The sequence below is a fragment of the Sphaerodactylus townsendi genome, linkage group LG07 (assembly GCF_021028975.2).
Source record: "Sphaerodactylus townsendi isolate TG3544 linkage group LG07, MPM_Stown_v2.3, whole genome shotgun sequence".
Lineage (NCBI taxonomy): Eukaryota > Metazoa > Chordata > Lepidosauria > Squamata > Sphaerodactylidae > Sphaerodactylus > Sphaerodactylus townsendi.
This window is the reverse complement of record NC_059431.1, coordinates 110139935-110161271: the sequence shown is the minus strand read 5'-3', so window position 1 is coordinate 110161271 and position 21337 is coordinate 110139935. Positions and strand designations below refer to the sequence as shown.

General features: G+C 46.2%; 2 protein-coding genes across 2 annotated transcripts; both read right to left on the bottom strand.

Annotated features, from left to right (window-relative positions):
• MRPL50 (mitochondrial ribosomal protein L50) lies at nucleotides 1–3944 on the bottom strand. Its single transcript, XM_048502541.1, has 2 exons — nucleotides 3787–3944; nucleotides 1–644 (listed from the first exon to the last, which is right to left on the bottom strand). Exons 1-2 carry the CDS (start codon nucleotides 3873–3875, stop codon nucleotides 254–256), a joined length of 480 nt encoding a protein of 159 aa, XP_048358498.1. The 5' UTR covers nucleotides 3876–3944; the 3' UTR covers nucleotides 1–253.
• Nucleotides 3945–8320: 4376 nt separating this feature from the next.
• On the bottom strand, nucleotides 8321–21337 carry ALDOB (aldolase, fructose-bisphosphate B). The gene is given in 8 exon segments (XM_048504578.1): nucleotides 8321–9054; nucleotides 10346–10545; nucleotides 13594–13768; nucleotides 14614–14697; nucleotides 14869–15029; nucleotides 18145–18199; nucleotides 18757–18971; nucleotides 21221–21337. Coding segments are annotated over 8 exon segments (1098 nt in total). The 5' UTR covers nucleotides 21333–21337; the 3' UTR covers nucleotides 8321–8958.

The following is a 21337-nucleotide window of genomic DNA, read 5'->3' as shown; positions in this document are numbered from 1 at the left end:
CACAGTCAAGGTTCATTTATTGTCCAGCATTTTACGTCAGCCGTCACCATTTCCATTCATCAATGCCCAGCCTGTATTTAGGAACGTACTCAAATTATTCCTCTCATCAACCACGAAGTATTGAAGCTGATGCACTAAGCCCACTGCCCAGTGGCAGCGCTCTTGTAATACCATGTTTTTACGAAGATGAGTGTTCTCAATGGTTCCTTCAGGCATTTCCCTAGAAGAAACCCTCCTTCCCTTCTAAAACGGCTCAGTATTGCCAGCGGATTCTCAGGTTCGGGGGAAGCTCCTGCGTGCTCATTTCGTCAAACTTTGAGCCGTCTTTCACAGGCGTGCTGTAAAAAGCCAGAACGTCACTGGCATTCTTCATCTGATGGAGACGGGAATTTGGGACAACGTGGCCCAGATCCTCAGCCAGCTGCACCAACAAACGATACTTCAGCTTGCTCTCTTCCAGTGACACCTGTTGCCAGTCCTTGCAAGTGGAGGATCCAAATATTTCTCTGACACGAGCCTCTAAACGGCTCTGTAGATCGTCAGGGGGAAGATATTTTCTGCTTCGTAGGGGTGGGCAAACTAGAACTGGTTGCTTTTCCGTTGAAACAGCTGGGTCTACAGCCTCCGCCTCTTCCTGCTTCTTCCTGTTAAAGATCAATCACAAGCCATCTGTGTAGATTAAATTGTCTTTATATCCTGCCTGTATCAACAATACTCGCAATGAAATCCTTATCTCTATTTGATCCTCACATCAGCCATGACGTGGATATTGAGCAAAGTTTATTTTTGCAGCCAAAGTATCAATTGGCAGGACAGAAATCTGAACCGAAGTCTCTCGCACCTATGTCCATTAGTTGAGGCCACTTCGGCCTCTTCCGCACAGGCAGAATAATGCACTTGCAATCCACTTTCACTATTGTTTGCAAGTGGATTTTGCTATTCCGCACAATAAAATCCAACTGCAAAGTACATTGAAAGTGCATTATTCCACACAGGGCCTACATTACTCTAATGAATACTACCATTTAAGCAAGATTTACTGTGGGAATGGCATGTTCCCGTTGTCACAACTCCATACTATATTATCACAGGGTGTGGGGGGAGTTTGAAGACATGAAGCCCTATAGTTCTTTAATGCTCTTTTGGAGACAGTCCAAATATTGCAGCATGCAAGCAAATCAATGATCAAATTTTATCCTCCTCCTCCCTCGATTAATTAGTTTTGGAACTATATGCCTCACTACATGTGTCATGGAAAATATTTGATTGTATGGTTTTTGTTGTTTTTCTGGGTTTTTTTCTGTTTTTCGGCTGCGAAGGGAACTCCACGTGAGCAGAGCAATAGCGTGGAGATGGAGGTGTTAAGGAACTGATGCGGGGGAAAAGATTTATCCAGTGATGGGATCCAAAAATTTTAGTAACAGGTTCCCATGGTGGTGGGATTCAAAGTGTGGCGTAGCGCCAATGGGGCTGGACGGGGCACGATGGGGGCGGGGGCGGGCATTCTGGGGGCGGGGCATTCCTGGGCAGGGCTGTGGCAAGGACACAGCCACTGTGCCAGTCCTTGGGTGGGAATTGAATCCATGCAGGCGCAGGCTGCCACGCATGCCGGTGCAACTCCCACTAGACTGCTTCAAGTTCTGCACGCTACTGCTGAGAGGAGGGGGGTAACTAAGGCAAAAATCACTTGGCAAAATCACCAATTAGTAACCCCCTCTCGGCACACACAAATAATTAGAAACCTACTCTCGGGAACCTGTGAGAACCTGCTGGATCCCACCTCTGGATTTATCATTCCCACCAAACCAGCTGCTGGCTTATATGGAGGAAGGAGAGCTGCAGCATCTTCATCTCTAGGGCCTCCAGCAGCAATTGTATATGCACGTTTTTGCATATGCATTGATTTGATTGATAAGAGTTTGCATTTACACCCCACTTGTCTCAACCGCAAGGCGTTTCAAAGTGGCTTACAAACTCCTTCCCGTCCCCTCCTGACAACAGACCCCTTGTGAGATAGGTGAGGCTGAAGGAGTTTGAAGAGAACTAATACTGGCCCTCGATCACCCCAGCAGGCTTCGTGTGCAGGAGTGGGGAATCAACCCCGGTTCTCCAGATCAGAGTCCACTTGCTCTTAACCACTACACTAGTGGGAAATGGAATGCAAAAAAGAAAAAGATTTAAAAACCTACCAAGCACCAAAAGCTGAAACCTATTTTAGACCCCCCTCCAAACAAAAAGACCAGGTGCCATAATCACACATTGACCCTTTAGGAACACAACTGCTTCAATCAGGAAGCTTTTCACCGAAGAATAAAGAAGTTTCCTTGCTTTCCGCTTGCCATACTGAAGATCTCGCAAGTTGCAAGAGACTCCCAAGCAATTAAAAGCTGTATTTGAGTTCCCTGTGAGTTCCCTATTGCAGAATACCAAGAGTCCTGCTTTTATAAGTAGATGTCAGAGTAACAGTGCCTGCCTTCTTCTTCTACTTTATCCGTTTAGCGATGTCCGACTTGTGGATACTCTGCAAATCAGTCCCCTCCATGCTTCCCTGTTTGTCACAACTTCTTTCAATTGGTTGATGCTCATGCCCATGTCCCTCTTAATGGTTTCCGATCAACGAGTCATTGGCCTACCCCAGTGATGGCGAACCTTTTCGAGACCGAGTGCCCAAACTGCAACCCAAAACCCACTTATTTATCGCAAAGTGCCAACACGGCAATTTAACCTGAATACTGATGTTTTAGTTTAGAAAAAACAGTTGGCTCCAAGGTGTGCGTTACTCAGGAGTAAGCTTGGTGGTAGTCAGTGGCTTTGCTTTGAAGCAACAGTGCAATGCTTCAAATGGGTGAATTATGATCCTAGGAGGGTTTACTCAGAATCAAGCCCCATTGCCAGCAACCGAGCTTACTCCTAGGTAAAGGATTGTGCTTTAGTTCTTCGCATGAAAATCAGTGGGGTTTAACAGCACTTAACAGGGTTACCTACACGTCGTGCCCAGAAGCCCAGGTCAGCCTAGATGTGTGTGGGGGTGGGGGTGGGGGGGTAATATTCCACCCCCCCCCCATGATGAACTCTGTGTATGCGTGCCCACAGAGAGGGCTCTGAGTGCCACCTCTGGCACCCGTGCCATAGGTTCGCCACCACTGGCCTACCCCATGTCCGTTTACCACTGACCATTTTGAGTAGCATCTCTTTTTCCAGCGCCTGTGCCTTTAAAAAAATACCATAAAAAGAAAGAGGCTAGCCACTCTATTCTTTGGTAGAGATAATACCAAAGTGAACTCCTCCTTAAAACTTGAAAAAGAGCCCTAGAGACCCAAGTTTAAAATTTCAAGAACCATGAAACTTCTGGAATGACCTTGGGCCAATAACTCCATGGAACTTCCTAGGTGACTTCCAAGCCTAGCCTCCCTCTTAGTGGTACACCCAGGATAAAATAAGAGGAGGGGGCACCCATGAATATTGCCCTGGGCCTGGGCCCTTTCAATAGATGGCCAAAATGCACGGAAACAAAACAATAAATTGTGGTGCAATGGTTAGAACGCTCTAGTTTCAAACCACGGAAGTCGAGGCTTGCAAAATGATCTTGGTCTGTGCACGCTAACCGGCAGCCTAATTTAATCTACTAGGTTCCTGCAAAAAAATACACTTTGCATGGAAGAATATAATAATTCAAAAAAACACACCCACAAGCGCTGCTGAAAGCGCAGCCTGCACTTCCCACGAGCTTCTCTCCCCCACAGCTTAAACCACATTGCATTTCTTTTCCCATCACGCTACGATTACCTCTCGCCGCCCCACAGGGCCCGGCGTGCAGGAACCCCCACGTGCAGCCTTCGCTTGCAAACCCTTAGTAACCCCGTGGCGGCCGCCATCCTGCAACGCGCACCGCCCCTCTCGATGTAATAAGGCTGCGCCTGCAGGAGAGCAAGACCAAAAATCGTTTCCTAGGTCGCGCCAATTGCACATTCTGCCAAAAAAAAAAAAAAACCATCGCAGAGGCTTGTGGGAATTGTAGTTCCCAGGGAAAGGCGTGCAAAGCTCTGGGGTGGAGCGTGATTTCGTCGCCTTTTGCAACTAAACGTTCGGCAGCCCGGTCCAAATTGAGCAGTGTATTGTTAATACACGCCAGCCCATGTCAGATGATACAATCAGACATCTGCAAATCTTATTTCATAGGTGTCAAACTCGTGGCCCTCCAGATGTTATGGACTACAGTTCCCATCATCCCCTGCCAGCATCATGCTGGCAGGGGATGGTGGGAACTGTAGTCCATAACATCTGGAGGGCCGCGAGTTTGACACCTGTGTCTTATTTGAACCTTATCCGTGCATTTGGTTAGTTTGCGTGGTGGAATTCAGCAGGTTCACACCACTTTCGGCAGAACCAGTTCTTAAAATGGTGCTTGTAAACACCCAGTTGTTAAATTATTTGAATCCCACCACTGGTTAGTTGCCTTTCCATTGGAAAGCAATCAGCTTCCCTTGTCAAAAAGGCATTGCCTGGCATAGCTCAGAGGGGGTAGTCATGTTGGTCCACAGTAGAGCAGTTAGGTTTGGGTCCAGTAGAGACCTTGAAAGCCTTGTCGCTCTCCAAGGTACTACTGGACCCAAATTTAGCTGCCTCCCATGTAGAGCGTGGTGGCTAAGGTAGATTCTGCACAATAATAATGGGTTGCATCCGTTATTTTTGAATCCAGGTCTATTTTAATTGGTTCTGGTGGGTTTTCCGGGCTATGTGGCCGTGGTCTGGTGGATTTTGTTCCTAACGTTTCGCCTGCATCTGTGGCTGGCATCTTCAGAGGTGTATCACAGAGAAAAGTCTGTTTCTCACTGTGTCTAAGTGAGAAGGGAAAGTTTAGTGTGGTATATTGTCCATGTCCCAGGGTAGGGAACCAATCATTAAGTGTTTGGGTGGAACTTGCTATGCAAAGGTGTGGTTGAGTGCATTGGATTGCGGGTGGGGTTATCAATCCATTTTTTAAGTACTGGGAGCCAGACCCTGCTAATCTTCAAAGTCTCTTCTTTCTTATTGAAGTTGTCCTGGTGTTTGTGAATTTCAATGGCCTCCCTGTGCAGTCTGACATAGTAGGCATCTGAACTGTCCAGGTCTATTTTGTTCTCTGTCTTTTTGTCCTTTGCAGAGGTGACCGTTTTCAGTGAAGGTGTTCAGTTGAGGTCAGGGGTGGGGGGAACAATCTGTATTCTTTCTGCTCCTTCGCATTCCCTCCCTCTGCTAAGGGAACGCTTCTGATTGGTGGAGAAACTCCAGCAACCTGGGAGCCCAAGGAGGACCTCCGGACAGTCCTGATTCTCCAATGTGGAAAAAAAGTTTAGGGCATTGAAACGACAACATGTGTAAACATGAAGCATGCAAAAAAAAACCCCTTAATGTTGTGTTATACAAAATAATAAAATCTGTCCAAAAAGGGAACAAAGCAGCATGTCCCATCCACATCCAAAGGTGTGCATCTGCCTAGCTACGTGCTGTGAGCACCCAAAACAGAAAAGAAAACGGGGCCATTGCTCACAACGGCTGCATTTGCTGTAAATCTGTTGCTGTGCACATTTGGAGGACAGGGTGCTCACAGTCACTGCCAAGGGAAGAAAACGTGATTGGGGGACATTTCGGAAATGGTGGGCTATCACACTGGTTGGCATCTTAGCAGAAAAGAAACTGACATGACTTAAGGTGGGAGAACGGGTGGCAGGCGGGAAAAATCCATGGGGGTGGGGGTGGGGGGTAGAAATCCAAACTCTTTATTATTTTGAAATGAACTGAACAGCTGTCATTGGCACCCTCATTAAATTGCCCACTTGGCTTGCATTGATGCAGAACAAAATTCAGTTAGCTTGGGACTGGCATCTCATTAAATAGGTTTGAGCATACCTAACTCAAGGTGGTTTTGTTGCTGGGTTCTTCAAACCATTCATAAGATTTGGGGCAATTGGGTTAACAGTTTTTAACAAATGAGAATAGAGTTGGATCCCGCCCTCCCATTTTTATTCAAGAGATTGATTGATTGGTTGGTTGGTTGGTTGGTTGGTTGGTTGGTTGGTTGGTTGATTGATAATAGTAATAATAAGAAGAGTTTGGATTTATATCCTCCCTTTTTCTCCTGTAAGGAGACTCAAGGGGGTTTACAATCTCCTTGCCCTTCCCTTTCACAACAAAAACCCTGTGAGGTAGGTGGGGCTGAGAGAGCTCCGAAAAGCTGTGACTCGCCCAAGGTCACCCAGCTGTGTTGGACTGCACAAGCTAACCTAGTTCCCCAGATTAGAGTGCACCTGCTCTTAACCACTACACCATGCTGACTTTCAATAAGCAAAATCAGAATGTGTTGATCTAATCAGAGTTCCTACATCAGCCTATATATGTGCCCCAGACATTTTTAGACCTCTAAATTTTCCCATACACTTACTGTCATAGGACTGCCTAATTTTTGTAGAAAGATGCATTCCATGCTGTTTTTTCAGAGAAGGTTTTATGACACCAATCAGATTGAATGAGCTAAATTATGAACAATTAAGGAGAGACGATCCCAACACATTCCATGGAGCCTATGGCAAATAATGTCTCCTTGCCAAAATTAAAGGGAGTATCTAGGGAAAACACGGGAATTTAGAAACTTTTAAAGATCACGGCTCCCTTTTCCTTAGTCCTGTCCATTCCTTGGAGAAATGACGATTTAGAACAGAGAGATATTCACCATTAGGCCCACAGCAGAGCAGATGGGTAGGTTTGCAGCCAATGTGTAATTGTGTCCCCAAATACAATTGATTAATGTGCAAACATAACAGTAAAAATCTGTCATGCATCAGCAAATATTCACTCAAGCCCTTTCAGCTCTGATTAGCCAATCAAACACTTAGTGGCCGGTGCAAAACCCAGAAATACTTCTTGCCTATTTTAACTTGTGTACTCCAAAACAAACCTAATTGATTGCTACCAAATAAGTATACGTAGAACTGCAGCTTGTGTTGAAGGTGCTGACACACACAATGTATTAGAATGTTTTCATTCTGCTTTTCTCACTGTATGTGGCTACTCAGAAAGTGTAATAACCACCATTTCAACCATTTCCCCTTCCTATGGCAGCCTCCTCTCATCCCTGAGAAGCCAAAGCAGAGGCTTATGGGCCATTTGCGGGCAAGATTACGTGCTGCGTAAGGATACAGGAAGGAAAAGAAGATTGAGCAAAATTGCTTCCACCAGTTTGTGTTGTGTCACTGTACTTCCTTTGCTAGCACAAGGAAGGAAGGTGGTGGTTTCGCCCAGTTTATGTCCTGCTGCAGCCCTTACGCTGCATCGTGCAAGAGGGTCTCCATAACTTCATAATTGGCTTTTTCTGAATTGCAGAGTTCCACCTAGCAGATAACAGGATCCAACATATTACATAAGGGGAAAGAAAGAAGGGATACCAGAGATCTCACAAGCCAGTCTTGTGTATGGGCCAAGGCACCTTCTGCACATGCAGAATAATCCACTTTCAATCCACTTTCAATGCACTTTGCAGCTGTGCAGGATAGCCAAATCCTCTTGCAAATAGTTGTGAAAGTGGATTGAAAGTGCATTATTCTGCATGTGCGGAAGGGGTCCAAGTGGGAGATGAGTGGCATAACCCCACCTTTCCTCTACATTTGGATTAGGGACCAGCGCTGCCTAGCTCACAAATTCCTGGAATAATGATCCCTGATACCAGTGATGGCGAATCTTTTTGAGACCAAGTGCCCAAACTGCAACCCAAAACCCACTTATTTATTGCAAAGTGCCAACATGGCAATTTAACCTGAATACTGAGGTTTTAGTTTAGAAAAAATTGTTGGCTCCAAGGTGCGCGTTACTCGGGAGTAAGCTTGGTGGTAGTTGTTGGCTTTGCTTTGAAGCAACCGTGCAACTCTTCCAATGGGTGAATCAAGACCCTAGGAGGGTTTACTCAGAAGCAAGCCCCATTGCCAGCAACCGAGTTTACTCCCAGGTAAAGGATCGCGCTTTAGTTCTTTGCATGAAAATCAGTGGGGTTTAACAGCACTTAACAGGGTTACCTATACTGTTTCCCCAAAACTAGGTCTTACGGTAGGTTTAATGCTAATAATCAAGCCCAGCAGCCCAGGCCAGCCTAGATGTGTTGGGGGGGGGGGATTCCCCCCCACACGATGAACTTTGTTTGTGCGTGCCCTCAGAGAGGGCTCTGAGTGCCACCTCTGGCACCCGTGCCATAGGTTCGCCATCACTGCCCTATACTTATACTCCATGTAGTAACTAAGTATCAGCTGGAGTACTGTTGACACAGGAAAGGAATAAAACGGTACCCATTGCGAATTTTTAACAGGCATTTATTATTTTTGCTGCAGCAGGAACATAATTCACAGTTTATGGACTGGGAACATTTTACAATAAAGGGGTTCCAATTTTTCTCTGGTTTTCAAATTCTCAAGGCTGGAAGCGTCTAATCTGGACAGCTAGGTCTGATTCCTCACTCCTCCGCATGAAGCCGGCTGGGTGACTTCGAGCTAGTCACAGTTCTCTCGGATCTCTCTCAGCCTCATCTACCTTGCAAAGTGTGTGTTTTGCGGGGAGGTGTTGTGTGATTATAAGCCGCTTTGAGACTTCTTTCGATAGAGAAAAACAGGGTATAAAAAACCAACTCTTATTCATTTCTAGTGACAATAATTTGGGGTCTGATATTGATCAGCTTTCCAGTTAGCTATGGACTCCTCTCAAACCCAGCCATCTTCAGAGAGAATTAAAGTCAGTTAAGAACGGACCTATAAAACCAGTCCAATTTCTTTGTCGTGTGTGGACGTGGGGGGCTATGTCAGCCTTGCGTTGAAGAATAGATGGATGCAAAGGTGCTAATCGTTCCAGATCAGCTTCCCACCAGATTGAGTTATGGGAACGATTCCTTTTGAGCCTCCTCCTTCTGCACAGAAGAACGAGCTGGTCGCTAGCAGGGATCTAGTAGGTGTAACTCGCAGTGAAAAGTGATTGGCTGGCGGCTGCACTGCTCTTTCCAGAAGTGGCGTATTGGCCCTTGCAGGCTAAACCGTTGATCTAGAAAAAAAGAAGAAAGTCTGTTTAGAGAAGAAAGAATTTGAGATCGAACAGGGAACACTTGTACTGAAAGGATAAAATATGGGAGTCTTTTTCCTGCTGAAAAAAATCCACCCTGAATTGTGTTAACGCCTTCCTTTAAAAAAAAAAACTTATTGGAGCATGCATTTCCCCCTTACTACCAAATCATGGATCGTTCGTTATCAGACAGGAGGAGAAAGTATTGTGTATGCATATGGAAAATGATTGTGATAGCGGAGCCAGAAGTGAATTTATTCCACTTCTGGACTTTGTTCTGAATAAAGATTAAACTATGTTTTTATTTCTGTATTAAGTAGGTAGAAGCCAACTGTGTTAGATAGGAAGTAGGATTTATGGTTATCTTTTGTATCCTCTGTATTTGCATCTGCATGGAACCTCCTTGGCTCAAGGCAGGAATCCACCCCTGCTCTACCTGAGCCTGCCCCTTTCACTTGTAAAACTCTTGATGGACGCTGACAAAGGGGACCCCGGAAAAAGTGCCTCACCCTGCCTAATCTCACCAGCAGGCAGATAAGGGGGCCATCGTCATCAAGTTTCGTTTCCCGACCCCAAGCACCCAAGGGACTCCTTTGTGTTCTTCCCACCAGTGTACACGTCATCGCCTCGCCTTACTCTAGCCACGAAATCCAAGAAGGGGCTGCCCATCGAACTCTGATTGGTTCCCATGTATTGCAAATGCATGATTGGTTACTTTGTATTTTGTTAGTGAATGGTGGTGGACTGTCCTGGACTCCCCCAGACTCCCAGTGGGAGAAAGGGCTTTTAAGGTCTTGTAAAGCTGCTAGGCTGCTGCAGTTGCCGTGGTGTGGAGGTGCTGACACGTAGGTCAACATCTCAATAAAACCTTTTATTATTTCACTATACTCGCTGTGTTGGGTCCCGTTTCTGTTCCCCTGCGCTGCCGAGAGCTGGTTGGTCTGAAGCTATTAAAAGTTACCAGGCAGCGCGTTAACAGTTGTTGACAATGAATACAGACATGGGGGAGGGGAAATCATACAGGTAGTTTGCATTCAACAGGGAGCAGGAGACTCTGATCAGTGCACAGGTATGGCACATGTTTGCAAACACTGTTGACTGAGTTCACCCATCACACTGAAACATGCACCTTGTATGTGAAGCGGTCCCTAAAGATCAGAGGAAACCGGCTCACAGCATGCAATTATGTTTCGATCTTGCCCTCTGTGGATACTCCTTGTGTTCGATCGCATCTCTCTGCTTTAGGGTTTCGGGACTTGCAAAGAAGACTTACTTTGGCCCGCTTGCAGAAGGCCTCTTGCGCAGCCTTCTTGTTTGCGGCTTTGCCAGCCCATGCGGCGAGAGCTGACGCTTGCAGGGCCCGCCCGTAGGAGAAAGTCAGCTTCCACGGTTTTGGCAGGGGGCACAGATTGATGGCGTTGAGGTTGACAGAAGCCTCCTCTTCACTTTGGCCTCCAGAAAGGAAGCAGATCCCTGCAGGAAAGAGAGTAAGGTGTCACAGTGGGGAGAGACGAATTAACCATTATGCAATGAATGCTACAGTGTGTGGCCCAGTCAAACTAGAGTACCGTATTTGCAAGACACTGACTCTTAGGCCCCTTCTGCACATGTGGAATAATGCACTTTCAATCCACTTCCAATGTACTTTGCAGCTGGATTTTACTATGCAGAATAGCAAAATCCACTTGCAAACAATTGTGACAGTGGATTGAAAGTGCATTATTCCGCATGTGCGGAAGGGGCCTTATACTTACTTCACTTAGGCTCGTTCCGCGCATGCAGAATAATGCACTTTCAAACTGCTTTCAGTGCTCTTTGAAGCTGTGCGGAATGGCAAAATCCACTTGCAAACAGTTGTGAAAGTGGTTTGAAAATGCATTATTTTGCGTGTGCGGAAGGGGCCTTACTGTATATGGATTTAGATTCACCAGAAGGAATTTCCCCTCAGAAATGAGTTTCTCCTTAGCAGAGCATGACTTTCTTGCCTCTCCACTCTCACAGCAGCCAAACTATTACTCTTTTTATTTGTCTGTTTATTTGTCTGCCGCCCTTCCCCTCCTGAGCACAGATCAGAAAAGGAGATGAAGGGATCCCCAAGGAAAGCATCCAACTGGAGTCATCCCTCTTTTCTGTCTGCAGAAATCTTCAAATGAATCCACGTCTTTGACATCAGCATAAAGGTAAGAATGCAGCACCTGGTATCTTTGGTATGAGCAACCAAAAGAAGGAATTGACTATCTACAATATAAACATGTTTGCTTTGCCTTAGGGCAGTGATGGCGAACCTTTTCGAGACTTAGTGCCCAAATTGCAACCCAAAACCCACTTATTTATCGCAAAGTGCCAACACAGCAATTTAACCTGAATACTGATGTTTTAGTTTAGAAAAAACAGTTGGCTCCGAGGCGCATGTTACTTGGGAGTAAGCTTAGTGAAGCAACAGTGAAACGCTTTGAATGGGTGAATCGCGACCCTAGGAAGGTTTACTCAGAAGCAAGCCCCATTGCCAGCAACTGAGCTTACTCCCAGGTAAAGGATCATGCCCAGGCCAGCCTAGGTGTGTGTGTACGGGGGGTAATTTTCCGCCCCCCCCCACATGATGAACTCTGTGCACGCGTGCCCACAGAAAGGGCTCTGAGTGCCACCTCTGGCACCCATGCCATAGGTTCGCCACCGCTACCTTAGGGACTCCTCGAGACTCAGAGTTAGAAATCATGAGATCTGAGCATCATCAAACTACAATCCCCAGAGGATGTTTGAGACTAAACATTTATTCCAGCATAAACTTTCAAGGATAAGGCCTGCAGTTAGCACATTTATGGTGGAATGGAACTGTATTATTCTTTAAGACGTCCTACATTCCCAGCTTTTTAAACGCTGAATTACCCTTCCTATAATTCTTTGAAAAAAGCCATGACAATTAACCTGGAGCAGGGGTAGGGAACCTGCGGCTCTCCAGATGTTCAGGAACTACAATTCCCATCAGCCCCTACCAGCATGGCCAGTCCTGGAGTATAACCAATATGCATCTGTGGTGTAAATCAGCTGTATTTCATTCTCCAGGATGCGTTTGTACTGAATCGAGAATTTAATCAAAAAAGGTCTCTTGCATCCATTTCCAAACACTGAGTAAAGAGCAAATAGCCAACCATCAGAGGTAATATCTGTTTTCTTTAAGTAAAAGAAGAATGAAAAATGTGGCTGGAGACCAGGTTAACATGGCTTTTAAATTTTAGAACTGGGAGTCATGAAAGTGTTCACTGTAATTCTCTGTTAACTACCTTTCAAGTCTATCCAAGTCAAATTATTTTTAAAAGCTGCTCTTCAGGGAAGAGAACAGAACAAAGGTCTAAATGCCCGTTACGTTTTCCCCAGATCCTTCAGGCATCTTGCAACCAGACGTATACCTGGAATAAGCCAATTCCTAGGTGTGTGGAACCCAATTCAAACTGGGACTACAGTGCATAGTGTGTAGGAAGAATGGACTTCAACCACCCCTGTGCCATTTTCCCAATCTAAGTGGCCCCATGCGTAGTTACTTGCCACACTGAGGACATTTTTGTGTGCTCCATCAGAACATGTGGAGTTCCCAGCTAACCAAATATTACCCTATGGAGCCGTAGCACCTTCATGCACACTACAGTCCCAATATTAATTTGGTCCTACAAACCTGGGAATTAAGTTTCCCCAACATGGAACTTGCTAGTGCAAATGTACTTTATGGTCTGAGGAGGACTCTGGGTGGGGCTGGGAGAGAATGTAACAAGGTTAGGCCAGTGGTGGGATCCAAAATTTTTAGTAACAGGTTCCCATGGTGGTGGGATTCAAACTGTGGTGTAGCGCCAATGGGGCTGGGCGGGGCACAATGGGGCATGGCCGGGTATTCCAGGGGATTCCTGGGCGGGGCTGTGGCAAGGACGCAGCCGCTGCGCCGGTCCTTGGGCGGGAAACGAATGCAGCGGGTTTTTGCACCTCCTGCTAGACTGCTTCAAGTTCTGCATGCTACTGCTGAGAGGAGGGGCGTAACTAAGGCAAAAATCACGCGGCAAAATCACCAATTAGTAACCCCCTCTCGGCACACACAAATAATTAGTAACCTACTCTCGGGAACCTGTGAGAACCTGCTGGATCCCACCTCTGGGTTAGGCCATTTAGGTAACAAGATTAAAAATCAGAGAGAAAGAACTATTGAAGCCAAAGCATTGATTCTTTTGCCAGCCAAGCTGTGGTCGATTCCCCACTTCAAAAGTGAAAGTGGAGGGGACCCCTGCTCCGCATTCGGCGCGCGGTTTCAAAAAGGCGTACTTCCGACCAGGATCCGAAATGACGCGCGCTGAGGGGTGGGAGGAGCGCGCATCTAATGGTGAGTGGGGAATCGACCTGTCTTAGTGTGAGATAGATGAGAGCTGCAGGTCCTGGAATGCTTTCCTGAGAGTCCAGTGAAAAACATAAAACATCTGAGCAGAAGACTACAAATGTAAGGAAGACCAGGACGGTGGGAAGGCAGGATCCGAGAATTACCAGGAACAGCAGCGGGCACAGTGCGAGAGAGGGCTGTGACAGTCGCCATGGCCACCTCTTCAGGGGTGTATTTCTTGGAGCAAGAATGTCCAGCAGTCACCATATTGGGTTTCAGCAGAGTTCCCTCCAGGTAGACGTGATGATCATTCAGGGCCTTGTAAACCGCAGCCAGCACCTGGGAAGCCAGAAGAGGTTGTAGTGAAGGGTTGAGATAGGACTGCTTGGTTCTGTGGGTGGGATTTACTACACTTTCAGTGCAATCCTCTGCAGAGTTACTCCAGTCTAGGGCCCCTTCCGCACATGCAGAATAATGCACTTTCAATCCACTTTGCAGCTGGATTTTACAGACGCAGCTGGAGCAGCAGTGGCATAGTGGCTAAGAGCAGTGGCTAAGAGCAGGTGCATTCTGATCTGGAGGAACCGGGTTTGATTCCCAGCTCTGCCGCCTGAGCTGTGGAGGCTTATCTGGGGAATTCAGATTAGCCTGTATACTCCCACACATGCCAGCTGGGTGACCTTGGGCTAGTCACAGCTTTTCGGAGCTCTCTCAGCCCCACCCACCTTGCAGGGTTTTTGTTGTGAGGGGGAAAGGGCAAGGAGATTGTCAGCCCCTTTGAGTCTCCTACAGGAGAGAAAGGGGAGATATAAATCCAAAACTCTTCTTCTTCTACTGTGCGGAATAACAAAATCCACTTGCAAACAATTGTGAAAGTGGATTGAAAGTGCATTATTCTGCCTGTGCGGAAGGGGCCTAACAGAGATGGTTTGCCATTGCCTTCCTCTGTTCGGCAACCTTGGATTTCCTTGGTGGTCTCCCATCCAATTACAAAGCAGGACTGACCCTACGCAGCTTTGGAGATCTGACAAGATCCAACTAGCCTGTACCATCCAGGTCAGGGCCTATGTAACTAAATCAAATAAGGAAGTGATTCTTCGATAGTTTGGTTTTGTCATTTCAGTGAATTAAAAATGTGCATCTAATTTAGTTCAGGCTGGTTGAGAGAAGGTGTGCCAACTTACTTTTTCTGTCACGTACTGGCAGCGTTGGAGGTCGTGGTCTCCGTCAGGTAGGATCTCGGGTTCCACGATAGGGACCAGACCATGCTGAAGATGGGAAAGACAACGCAGTGAACGGAAGTCTGCCTGGCACAGATAGCCAGCAACTGTGGCTCATGAGCTGACAAGCAGTCATGGAAGGAGTGACTAGGCCTTGAATTATCACCTGGCTCACCAGCCAAGCTGGCAGCTACACGCTGAAATGTGGAGAGCCCTCACCTGTTGGCAGATGCTGGCATAACGGGCCAACGTGTTGGCGTTTTCCTGGATGGCGAGAGGAGACGGAGTGGTATCGGTGATTTTCAGCACAGCGCGCCATTTGCCGAAATCGGCTCCATCTTTCTTATACTGGGCACAGCGTTCCGCTAGGCCATCCAGACCTGCAGGGATGAAGAGGTGCGTCTTAGTATTTTGTAGGAGCTTTGCAGTGCTCGGAGCAGAGGAATAGATTGAGAAGTGGCCCTGCAGAAGCATTAGACTTGACGCTGCTTGACACAGACACCAGTTGGTACTGTGGCAACCCTGAATCCCTGCTTTTAACTGAGGATGACTTCTTCTTTTGTGGTTGTTCTTGAACCCTGGCTGCTGTGTAAGAGCCCCATCCAAACTCAGGGGCAGTAAGTCACGGTGCCAATGCGGTGCAACCCAGCCGCTCCAACAGAGGCTTCCCAGCAGTGTAGAGAGGCTTTTAATACCGTATATACTCGCATATAAGTTGAATTTTTCAGCACATTTTTTGTGCTGAAAAAGCCCCCCTCGACTTATACGCGAGTCAGGTGTATTTTAAAAAATATTTTAGGGTTTTTACTTTGTTGGCTGCCAGGGGGCGCAGTTTTTAGGCTAGCGCAGGGGTAGGGAACCTGCGGCTCTCCAGATGTTCAGGAACTACAATTCCCATCAGCCTCTGTCAGCATGGCCAATTGCAGCCATGCTGGTACGAAGGCTGATAAGGAGTAACCCTGCTTATCCTGAAACATCTGGAAAGAGCACCGCAGGATTCCTAAGGCTAAACCTATTCGAGGGATTTTTTCAAGGGCGACTCTTTGATAATACCACCTCCAGTTTAGTAAAGTTTGGTTCAGAGTCCCGAGTTATGGACCCCAAAGAGAGTGCCCCATCCCCATTGTTGTTTCAATAAGGAGCTAATAGTAGATGGGCTATATTTTGAGGGTCCATAACTTTGGACCCCTTGAATAAACTTCCTAAACTGAATTAATATCATCGAGAATCTCCTAAAGACTCTCTGAAATGTTGGTACTACTAACATAAGCAATTCCTCCCTGACCCAAAAAGGATTTTTTAACTCTTGTGTTTAAGCTTGGTTGCTGGTTGAGCTAAGGTTTTTGTACTTTTAAAGTTATTGTTGAGACCATATTGTTTTTGTTGACCCTCTTTTCCACTTACAGAGCTAGTTTATTTATTTATTTATTTATTATATTTTTTACACTAGAATTTCCTGGAGCCGCCTCTTCCTGAAGGGCTCGTGACTCAACAACATGGCTGTTATCAACAGCAACTCAACAACATGACATTAAACATTAAACATTAAAACTCCGGCAGCAGTTACATATAGTTTACTGTTTTTCTTTGAAATAAATATTCAAAAACATTTAACCTACTGATAACTCAATTAATAACTGCTGTTTTTATTATAATTATGGATGTTTATGATGATTGTATGTGATTTTATGCTGTACACTGCCCAGAGCCCTTCGGAGATGGGGCGGTATATCAAATTAAATAATAACAACAACAACAATAATAATAATAAAAATGTAATTTTATTGGTATCTATTTTTATTTTTGAAATTTACCAGTAGTTGCTGCATTTCCCACCCTCGACATATACGCAAATCAATAAGTTTTTTAAGTTTTTTTTGTGGTAAAATTAGGTGCCTTGACTTACATGGGGGTCGACTTATACACGAGTATATACGGTAAGCCTTCACATCACCAAGAAACCTCTATTGGGCAGAACAGACTTATGCCATGTTTTTGGTGGCTTAAGCTAGCTGTTCCGATCACTGGCACAATGGGGCAAATGGCCAGGAGGAAGGTGACTAAGTAGAGCTCCTTATAAACGTAACCCCCCTGGACTGCCCGCTATGCTGGCTGTGAGGCACAGAGCTCTGGCTGCATCGCTAACACCCGTGACCAGCACCAGGGAGGGCTATGGCTGCTGCTACCAAGTGTGTCAAATGCCCCAGGAAGGGAAGATCTGCTGGCGTGATTGCGTACATCTACCACAGGCGGTTTTGCACTCCCTGCCTTCCCTAGATGTAGCCACCAACATTTCCCTCTCTCAGGTCCTTGTATTTTCTGGATGAAAATGACTTTGCTCTCAAGACCCAATCCCCCACGGTAAAGTGTGTCTTTTCCCAGATCTCTGTGAAGGGTCGATTCCCCACAGGGAAATTCTATCTAGATCAGGGGTAGGGAACCTGCGGCTCTCCAGATGTTCAGGAACTACAATTCCCATCAGCCTCTGTCAGCATGGCCAATTGGCCAATTATGGCCATGCTGGTAGAAAACTGATGAGTAACAGATTCCCTATTTATCTGGAAGGACTGTTCGACCTGATCTAAATCAAACAAAGATTTGTAAAGAAAGCGAACCTTTTAATGGTAGTTTCAACCTCCCACAACAAGCGTGTATTCAGCAAAAGACATGTAAGGCTTTGTCACCAGTTCCAGAAATGTAGCAGTCCCCACCACCGCGTCTGGCTTTGCGGAGTCTCTCCTGATTGGCTGAAGTGCGTGTTGGGGCAGGCAGGACCTTTTGGGGGCAGGAACTTGAAGGTTCACTCATTTTACCCGGACCAGCGTTTAAAGCGTTTAAGAAGCGTTTAAGTGGAGTTTTAAGCTCACTTTGGAAGGGGTGAGCGGTTAATCGTGTAAGCGGTTTTAGATTATGCTAGCGAAATCGGAAGAGCTGCATGCAATAGGTGAGCTGAATGGTTGCTAGACTTGCCTCTCACGCTCCACGGCAGGAATTTTAAACACGTATTGGACCCCCGTTCCTCCCCACAAAACTAGATCGAAAGGGTGCTAAGGAGAAAAGTTGTACATGCAAGCAGATTCTGCTAGGACACGGGATAAGGGGGAGAACGAGCACCAGAAAACGGGATGAATCCCTGTTTGTCGCTCAAGCAGTGGGGAGTTCTTCCTGAAACCTGGTTATTTCAGGTTGATTAATTGACCATGGGGAATCGACCAAAAATTCTCCCCCCAGTTTAAGAGACTTCTGAATCCTCTTGCAGAAGCCATGTTCATTACCATTCCATGACTCTTCCTTTTATTTTGAGCATTAGAATGTTTGTGAACATTCAGTGGTGTATCTTGGGAGGTGAGGGAGGTCTAACAACCCAGGCACCCACACTACGATAGCGTGGAGGCTTGTTGTTTGGCCTCTCCTTATTGCCCCACCCACCAGCCTATGCTCATTCACCACCTTGCCCAGTCTGCCACCCACAGCCTTGCCCGCACGCCGCCTCACCTTGAATGGTGGTTTCTCCATTAGTTCCTGCCAATGGGGCTGTACCTTTATCCAGCTGGAAAAAACCACATGAAAAACTAGTGTCACCAAAGCACTCAGAAAGGGTAGAGGAGATGTTGAAGGATCCATGCATACAAGCTACATAGCAGAGGAACATAGCATGAATGCATGCTTGAAATTTGTGATCTGCATCACTCTGCTGATAGTTGTGCATTAACAACAGTCAGCCAGGTGGCTTGAGCCAACAGCACCAGCTAATGCAGCTCAAGATCCCAAATACCTCTAGCCCAGCGGTTATCAACCTGGGGGTTGGGACCCCTTTGGGGGTCAAACGACCCTTTCACAGGGAATTAGCCTAAGACTCTCACAAAATGATGTTCTCCATCTGGCAAAATGGATAAATGGCCCAGGGTTGGGGGGGTCACCCACAACGCGAGGGAACTGTATTAAAAGAATTGTTCGCGGCACTAGGAAGGTTGAGAACCACCCTACCATCTGTTCTCAAAGATATGTGCCTGACAGCCATCCTCTTGTGATGGGGTATACTCAGATAGCTTGGGAAATTCCATTCCCCCGCCACAATTAAGTGTGATTCAGAGTTTGGACCATCACCTTGATTCCAACCACGATGCCCTTATCCTTGATGACGGCTGGGAAGAGCTTTCCAGCATTGTCTTTCTGATAGAGGGTCTCATGGAAGAAAATGACTCCGCCAATTTGCTGACTGATGGAGGCATCTGAAGAGAAAGAGGATGTCTCCGGAAGAGCCGCAGCCGGTTCTCTTCAGTGTTTTCCACTGATCCGCTGCAGCCTGTTACCCATAGTACCTGTGAAGAGCAGTGGAAGGTCACTGACAGCTCCTCAATTTGCCCCCAACTTCACTACTGACAACTACTGTACTCTGTTTCACATAAAGATGTAGTAAACTGTATATTCCTCCACCACAGAACAAAGCGTGGTGGACATTCTTTGTTGTAGAATGCTTCACCTGGGTCCTAGCGTCTATCTAGCCCTGCCCTCCCCGCCGATTCATTTGAAAGTTTGAAAGTGAAAATACATTTTGGCATAAATTCTCTTGCATCAAAGTAGCATGTTCAATAATGCACAAAAGAATGGTTTTGACAAAAGCAGCGCATAAAAATGGACGATAATTCTCATATTCGTTCGGGACTATATTATAATGGGGAAGCATACGATTTTTTCCAACCTCTGCATCTCAACTGGCTGAACTAACATCTTTAGGTGAAACAGAGTACGACAACTATTAACTTCACAAGCTTTTTACAACTGAATTTGGTGGAAGAAGGGCATGGGCGTGCATTTGACAGTGGCTAAAAATTGTGGTAAAGGGGACTGATTTGTTGGGCGCAACTTAGAACTCTCATTGAATTTTGGAAGGGAATATAAGCTATGGTGTGCTGTGTGGTTTCCGGGCTGTATGGCCGTGTTCCATCAGCATTCTCTCCTGACGTTTCGCCTGCATCTGTGGCTGGCATCTTCAGAGGATCTTCAGAGGATCCTCTGAAGATGCCAGCCACAAATACTGAAAGCTTAACGTCAGAGCGTACTGCTAAGAATATGACCAGACAACTATTACAACACCAATATTCAACTGTGAAAGCCTTCGACAATACAATATAAGCCAGTGATGGTGAACCTTTTTGAGACCGAGTGCCCAAACTGCTACCCAAAACCCTTATTTATAGCATAGAAGTGCCAACCCGGCGAATTTAACCTGAATACTGAGGTTTAGTTTAGGAAAAAAATGGTTGGCTCTGGGGCATGTGTTACTGGGAGTAAAGCGGTGGTAGTCGGTGTGGCTTTGCTTTGAAGCAACCATGCAACTCTTGATTGGTGAATCATGACCCACGTTTACTCAGGTTTACTCAAAAGCAAGCCACGTTGCTAGCAACCGAGCTTACTCCCAGGTAAAGGATCGCGCTTTAGTTCTTTGCATGAAAATCAGTGGGGTTTAACAGCGCTTAAAAGGGTTACCTAAACTGCTTCCCCAAAACTAGGTCTTAGGTTTAATGCTAATAATGTCGAACCGGCGGCCCATTGAGCCAGCCTAGATGTTATTATTATTGAAGGCGGTCCCACATGATGAACTCTGATTGTGTGTGCCCACAGAGAGAGCTCTGAGTGCCACCTCTGGCACCCGTGCCATAGGTTCGCCATCACTGATATAAGCTATGTTTAGGACTGCCACCTTCACAAACCTGCAGGGGCAGAAAAGGAGTAAGAAAAGGCTTTCACATAGTACAGTATGTATTACAGACCTTTTACTCCTGATCTACAAAGGACTGAATGAAGCCAATCTAAGCCCTGGACAAACCTTGAAATGTTCTTCCTACGGGGTCTCCGTAAGCCAGCTGTGATTTTACGGGACTACCCACCACCATCACATAAACAAATCTGAACATGGACCTCGACCCAGCTCTGAATGGCACATTCTTTTTGAATCATTATATTTGGCATACAGGCATAATTTTATTTAGTTCACTTAGGCCCCTTCCGCACAGAAAATGTATAACAAGTTGCAGTTGGGATAAAGGAACCCATCTTCCTGTTTTAGTGTTCACATGCATCCGTGCCCACGGAAACAATCACAGAGATGCATCTATTTTAAAAAAGTTACTTCCCACCCATGCCTACACAGGCATGCACAAATGACCCTCCATGGCAATGCTGATGTACCACAATACAGCCATCTGCACCTGTGTAACTAGGCAGATGAAAGCTGCACGTTTTTTAAAAAAGGAAAAGGGAGGCAAATAAAATGCCTCCTTCCCGGACATTCACTTGTGAGCGGCTGCAACCTGGGATTCTTGAAAAGACTTGCTTGTTTAGTATTCTTGAAAAGACTTGCTTGTTTAGCGATTTTCTAAAAAAACATGAGTTGAGGGAAACAAAACGGAGTAGAGTCATTTTGGGGCGGGATCTGTGCGAAGCCCCACCCCCCAAAACAGGTTATTTACTATCCTACACCTGGGTTTATTGGCTCGTGCGGAAGGGGCCTTACTGAGATAAAGAAAACTTGAAAGAGGATGGTGGACGTTGATTCAGTGACACTCACCCACAGATTCATCTGCAGCCAGAATTCCTTTGCCAGTGGCCACTATCCTCTGCGCGATCTCGGAGAGGGTCTTTTTCTGCTCTGTAGAGAGGGCTGGAAACTGGTGGGTCATGGTGG